This window comes from Dendrobates tinctorius, unplaced genomic scaffold (genome assembly GCF_039654945.1).
Source record: "Dendrobates tinctorius isolate UK_male_01 unplaced genomic scaffold, ASM3965494v1 ptg000028l, whole genome shotgun sequence".
NCBI lineage: Eukaryota > Metazoa > Chordata > Amphibia > Anura > Dendrobatidae > Dendrobates > Dendrobates tinctorius.
This window is the reverse complement of record NW_027361696.1, coordinates 18,428,919-18,435,103: the sequence shown is the minus strand read 5'-3', so window position 1 is coordinate 18,435,103 and position 6,185 is coordinate 18,428,919. Positions and strand designations below refer to the sequence as shown.

Sequence of the window (6,185 nt, the reverse complement as noted above, 5' to 3'; positions counted from 1 at the left end):
GGGGCCTCTCCGAAAGGACTCGGGCCACTTAGGTTTTTCCTCTGGGAAACCATTATTTTTGTCGGATACTAGCTCTAAAATGCTATCTAGGGCTGGTCCTAACACCCTTAGGCCCGAAAAGGGGATGGAGCATAGTTTTGCCTTCGAAGCGTTATTCCCTGACCAGGATTTAAGCCAGACCGCTCTCTGAGCTGCATTAGAAAGAGTGCTGTTCCTGGCTGAAAACCTTACTGATTTGGCTGATGTATCTGGCAGGAACGCCGTGGCCGATTTCATGAGGGGAAGGGATGCTAGGATCTCGGTGTCTTGTTGGTTAGGTGCTCCTCCAACTGCCCCATCCATAAGAACATCAACCTGGTCACCGAGGTGGCTGCTATGTTAGCGTTAATGAGGGCTGCCGCCGTCTCCTATGTCCTCTTTAATAGAACGTCCGCCTTCCTGTCCATCGGGTCCCGGAGACTTGATGAGTCCTCGAACGGGAAGGCGGTCTTTTTGGTGACCTTAGCTACGGGAACATCGATTTTAGGAATCCTCTCCCAAAATCGTGTTTCCTCGGGGTCAAAAGGTAGTCGACTCTAAAAGTCACGGGATAGTACGAGTCGACGTTCTGCCTCCTTCCACTCCTCTAGGACCATCGTTTTGATGTGTTCGCTTACAGGGAACACAGTCTGTCTCCTAGCCACAAGTCTGCCGAACATCAGGTCCTGTCTGGATTGCGGCTTAGGAACTTCCTCGATCTGCATAGTGTTCCTCACCGCCTGGACCAACTCGTCCGTGTCCTCTAGCCTGAACAGGTATTTCCTGCCTTGGTCCTTCCTGTACGCCGAGATCTCTCCTTCCTTCTCTGGAGGAAGTCTGACCCTTCGATAGAGCTTGCTTCAGAAACTGTCTCTGCTTCCCACCTTGGATGCTTGCGGCTTGTCCCTGGACTCCGGGACTGCTGCCGTGCGAGGCTGGATCTGGAGGCTTGGACTTCCTCCCGTATCAGGTATCACATCTCCGAGAGGAGGAATGGTTCCTCATCTCTTATGACCCTTGATGTGCAGGGTCCAGAGGGTTTTGCTATGGGTGTCTGGCAGCTTTACCCTGCATACAAGGCATCTGACCGACTTGGATGTGGCCTTGGCAGGGTCTTTAGTCACTGTCGGGGGAGGGCTGCTGGGGTTCCCTTATCTTATTGATATAAGATAGGGATAGTCAGGTCAGACGTCCTGGGCTGCGGGGATGGCTGTGGGGAGGGTGGTCTGCGCCAAGCGCACTTACCCCTCTATTCGCCGGAGCTTCTGCATCCATTACTGCCGAGATCTGCGATTCAGGGCAGACGCTGAGCTTCTGGAGCACGCGCTGTGTTTCAAACCCGGCGCGTGACGTCACTGGCAGTGACGCGCGTCTTCTCGCGATATGGCGGGATTCGCACCGACCGCTTCGTGCCCAGACGCTAGCCCGAACTGTGCCTCTGAGGGCGCTCTGTTTGTGAAGCCGGCGCCCGCACCGCCAGCTGCCTGTGGGGGACCAGCTTTCGACTGCCACGGCGGCCGCTGACTGGAGCCGAGAGCCTCCCACTGGGAGGAGCGGCTCCCTCCAGGAGCGTCGTCCTGCTCCTGGCCTTTGAGGCAGAGGGACTCCCCACCGGGAAGTTTCGGCCCCGGGCGTCATGACAGGGGGAAGGTTTGGACTGGCCGCCCGATCCTCCTGGGCACCCCGGTAAGCTCTTGAGCAATCCTCTTGCGTGTCCCTCCATGCAGGGACAGGAAAGACACTGAGGGAAAGGGGGTGGGACGGGACCTTTTAACCTCTCGTGTGCTTTCCTGTCCCTGTAAGGAGGAGGAGGACGTCCTCCATGGTGCTGTCAGGTGGACGACCTGGAAAACAGTGTTACCAAGATGACCGCGATCCAGAACAAAAGGATATGACACTGTATCAGAGTGGGAACAGTCAGCAATGACACAGCGCATGCATCGCATAGGTCACAGAGACGCCCACAAATGTTGGTCACTTCACCTCTAGTTTCTGATCAGCGACCTAAAAGCTTCACCATTGTGATGCGATCTGTAAGAACAGGGGACGAAGACAATGAAGGAAATCATTCATGAGCCGCTCTGGATCTACCAATATTCTCTATTTTCCTGCTGAAAACGGAATCAATTTCAAAGAGAAAAATCTATACTGTGCATACACCGCATGTGACCACTAGGTGTCACTGCAGGACCACAAGCGCTCAATGTCAGGCGTGTGCGCACAAGTCCATATGTAAACGTGCACGTGGGAAATCCACAGTGGGTGGAGCCACACTACAGCGAGAACTTCCACGTTTACATTCAATTCCACGGAAGCAAAAAAACAGCTGTAAAATTAGTAATTTATTTACAATGGCGCCACCCAGGCGACAGACGCCAAACGCTTCACATCTCATTGCATTCGCATAGTAAACATATATTAAGGCCCAAGCTGCCATAAAGTGACATCCCGCAAGTGCTGCAAAATCTTTAGTGAAGTAAAAAAAAAAAAAAAAAATTTAACATAATTGACAAAAATAGAATTTTTTTTTTTTCAAAGAAAGAATTTCACCTCAAATTCTGTAGCTAAAGGTGACGGATCCCTTTAGTTATTTCTATGGTGAGTGATCAGATAGGTTGAGAACTATGGATTCGCTGTGGTTGGAAAAGCTGGTGATTACCGATATGGCCACCATTAAAGCACCTGTTGCACCAGGAGCATGGTACAGCATGAAATATTGGCAGTCACCCAGCTTTCCCAGGTTCTAGCTGTTATATAAGAGCACCATTCTAGAAATGCTGTTCCTGCAGATGGGGCATTTTTTGGGCTGGGGCAGGGCCTGGTAGCACTGGTAGCAGGAGCAGATGTGGCCACACTCCAGGAAGACGCAGGACTTCTGGCTGCTGAGGCAGATGGTGCAGGCGTTGCGTGCATCCTCCTCCTCCTCATCCCCTTCCTCTAACCTGGCACTGGACTCTTCGAATTCCCGCTGCAGCTGCTTGAGCCGTTGCCTCTCCTTGTGCCGCCGGTACTGGCGCCACAGGATGAAGAAGAGGGTGACGCACGTGGCCACCCCACAAATCACCACCAGGACCCTCCAGAGCCGGACCTGTGACTCCTGACGCTGCACCAAGGAGTCGAAATCCAAGCTGCTGAGGTAGAAGGGCATCCCGGCCTTGGGCGGCTGTAGCTTCACCATTTTGTTGTCCAGAACTAGCTCGCCCACGCCCGTCACGGTGGCACCAATCTTCAGCATCTCCTCTGTCTCCTGGATCCCTTTCGGCCTCTCGCCGGTGATGAAGTGTCCCAGGACGTTGGTGAAGGACTGCACCGCGGGGTGGAACTTCTCATACACCGTCTCCAGGTCCAACTCGGCCGCGTCCAGGGGTTTGATGATGCGGATGGATGGGCCAGGGGGGTCGTTGTCGCCGTCATCTCGTGTCAGGTCGAATGGCACGGAGTTGGTTCTCTGGTGGATGACTTTCTCCTGGTCGCTCCTGTAGGAGACACAGATCACTGACTGGCTTGGATACAGCTTTCCCAGACTAGAGAAAGGCTAAACTACATCCTACTGGGGAAGATGTGCTTTTTACAAATCTGGGAAGGCTGGGTGACAACACCTGTAGCTAATATAAGGGGATACAAAAGCACAGAGCTGCCTAGACTTGTGGCTGCTTCCCTATGGCTGCATATTTGCCTTTCTAGTCACTGGTAAAGCTGGGTAAAGCCTCCTCTATGGGTATAAGGCAGCCTCATCACACGAGCCTGGCGACTCCCCTGCCTTTTCCTAGGAATATATCCCGTTTCTGGGGGACAAGTAATTGTTCTAGTTTCCAAATGACTTTTGCAATTCTACATTTACCCGTCCTGAGTGTAGGAAAGCTGGGTACTAATCGATGGGGGCAGTAATAAGGGAGCTACATTACGGTCATCCAGCTTTCCTTAACAACTGAATGGATCATCTGCAGTAATGCACCTTCTGCTCCACCTATGGCTGTTTGACTATGCAGCTTTACCTTTCAGAGGCCTATGAGAGCTGGGTGAGTATCAATCACAAAGATATATTGTTGTCAAACTACTTTTTCAAACTCCTGAGTGGCCCATTTGCTGTTGCACATCCTTTGCGCCATGAACTGGTCTGACTGGAGAGTCTAGAAAAGCTGGGTCGCTTCAGATATGGGAGCGGTAAAAACCATAATGGTTACCAGCCAGATTAAACAGGACTCTTAAAGGGGGCTTTGCCCTCAGTGGTCTTGTGACTTCACCTCCAATGGCTGATCTGCCTAACCAGGTATTAGTTTGTGCTTTACTTTCCTTTTAGGACTCCTGGAAAGCTGGGTGACAATGTTGGTCTGTGCAGTTAATATATGCAGTATAACTCGGCATATTTACCTCTCCGGATCCTGGGAAAGCTGGGAGGTGTCAGCTGAAGTAGGTATGACAGCAGTTTTTAGCTGTTGGCGTCGAGTGTGGCGCCCGAACCAGGAGACAGCACAGGAAGCTCCGTCAGTGTCGCAGCAGAGCGGTGATTGCACCGGGATGATAGGTGATGTCGGAGGGGGGGAACTTACCAGAGGTGGGTGGTCCCGTTCCACACCATCTTGTGCTCCTTTAAAGAGAGTCTGTGGATGACGCCTCTGCAGTTCTCCACAAATTGACTGTGCAGAGAATCCTTCACCGACCGGACGACCCCTGAAAACAGAACAAAAAGTCACCGGCGAGGATGCAAAAATGGAAAACCGGAGTCGCATGTGCGACCCTAGAATCCCCAGACAATTCTGCACCATGCCGTCCCCTTAACATGGTGGATTAACCACTGACACTTCTCCTACCTTCGATTACTGCGTACGGGACGCACTTTCCCGGCAAATCCAGGAGGACGTTCTGTAAATCGTCATCCAGAGAGATTTTCTTTGCCCCCTTTAAAACACACACACACACACAAAAAAAAATCTCTTAAAGGGAAAGTGCCACATTAGCTAAAAACTCTAATCAAGAACTTTCATCTCCAGAGCTGACATTTTAAGAGGAATAAAAATATTGCATCAACCCCAAAGCGGGATAAGGGGAGAAAGAAATGGAAACCTCCCGGGTCTTAGCGGGTGATGGCCCGAGCCTGGGGGGGCTGCCGACCACCTCTTACCTTCAACGTCTGCACCCGGCGATATTTCTGGCGGTAAACCGAGTAGAAGATGGCAGTAATGGCGGAGCTGGAGGCCAAGAGGAGGATCTGTCCGAGGGACGGCCGCCCGTTACCCTCCATCTCTGCGGAAAAAGGTGACATTAAACAGACGGTTACGGGCACACGTCCGGTCATGTGACCCCAGCTGACCCCCTACTCACAGGCTGCAGGGGTCAGGCTTGACAATATGGAGGTCCTAGATGCAATGCTCCAATACTGTAACCGTCAGAGTTGTCATAGGGACATAAACCCATTGGTCAGGAATGACCGCATAGATAAGGTACAGCATTGCTTGACAACTGCCCCCACACTGGGGTATTAAACATGTAGGGTCCTCTATGTTATACCTTAACCCCCACAGGCAGCAGGACTCCCCCAGACCCGGAGTACAGGATTCACCCACCAACAGTCCAGCACCGTCCGGCCCTGTCTCCCTGCCACACTACTTCCTGCTCATGCGCAGCCAGCCACTGATGACGTCATGAGCGGGCGGGGAAGCTTCCAGTACATAGGGCGGGACTACGAATAAGGTCCGCTCAAAAGAAGTCATGTGACTGTAGTCACTAGTTGTATATGGCAGACACGTGACATCGGTGAGGCCGCGGCGATAGGCAGAGGTGTGTGGTGGGGAGGAGAGAGGGGCGGTACGTGCGCGCACATTATATATATAGCTAGGCAGAGCCTGGTATGTACTTATAGTGTGTCTGTGTCTCCATCAGTGATAACGCTCAGTGTCACCTACAGCACGTCCTGCACCAGGGAAAGCTGAGCGACGACCTGTGGGGTCTGTGGTGCTGCACAGGTGTGCCCATTATATGACGGGTCTTGCAGGACGTCCCCAGTCTACAGCGGGTCTTGCGGGATGTTCCCGCTATTCTGATGGTCTTGCGGGGTGTTCCCGGTATACAGCGGGTCTTGAGGGATGTTCCCGGTATACTGATGGTCTTGTGGGATGTTCCCGGTATACTGATGTTCTTGTGAGGTGTCCCCAGTATGCAGTGTGTTT

At 52.4% G+C, this 6,185-nt stretch overlaps 1 protein-coding gene across 3 annotated transcripts; it reads right to left on the bottom strand.

Annotated features, from left to right (window-relative positions):
- Positions 1-2,347: 2,347 nt before the first annotated feature.
- On the bottom strand, positions 2,348-5,740 carry MUL1 (mitochondrial E3 ubiquitin protein ligase 1). Of its 3 annotated transcripts, none has more exons than XM_073570354.1 (5): positions 5,583-5,740; positions 5,141-5,262; positions 4,830-4,917; positions 4,569-4,689; positions 2,348-3,494 (listed from the first exon to the last, which is right to left on the bottom strand). In XM_073570354.1, exons 2-5 carry the CDS (start codon positions 5,258-5,260, stop codon positions 2,762-2,764), a joined length of 1,062 nt encoding a protein of 353 aa, XP_073426455.1. In that variant the 5' UTR covers positions 5,261-5,262; positions 5,583-5,740; the 3' UTR covers positions 2,348-2,761. The 3 variants fall into 3 exon arrangements, with proteins under 3 accessions (XP_073426455.1, XP_073426457.1, XP_073426456.1); XM_073570356.1 differs by having other exon boundaries at positions 5,527-5,727; XM_073570355.1 differs by lacking the exon at positions 5,583-5,740 and adding an exon at positions 5,341-5,511.
- Positions 5,741-6,185: the final 445 nt, after the last annotated feature.

Bases quoted from the DNA above. Each gene is read 5' to 3' on its own strand.
- MUL1 (XM_073570354.1), bottom strand. From the start codon at position 5,260: ATGGAGGGTAACGGGCGGCCGTCCCTCGGACAGATCCTCCTCTTGGCC. The intron at 4,690-4,829 runs GTAGGAGAAGTG...TTCTGTTTTCAG, and splicing joins CCCGTACGCAGTAATCGAAG to GGGTCGTCCGGTCGGTGAAG. The intron at 3,495-4,568 runs GTAAGTTCCCCC...TGTCTCCTACAG, and splicing joins AACGGGACCACCCACCTCTG to GAGCGACCAGGAGAAAGTCA.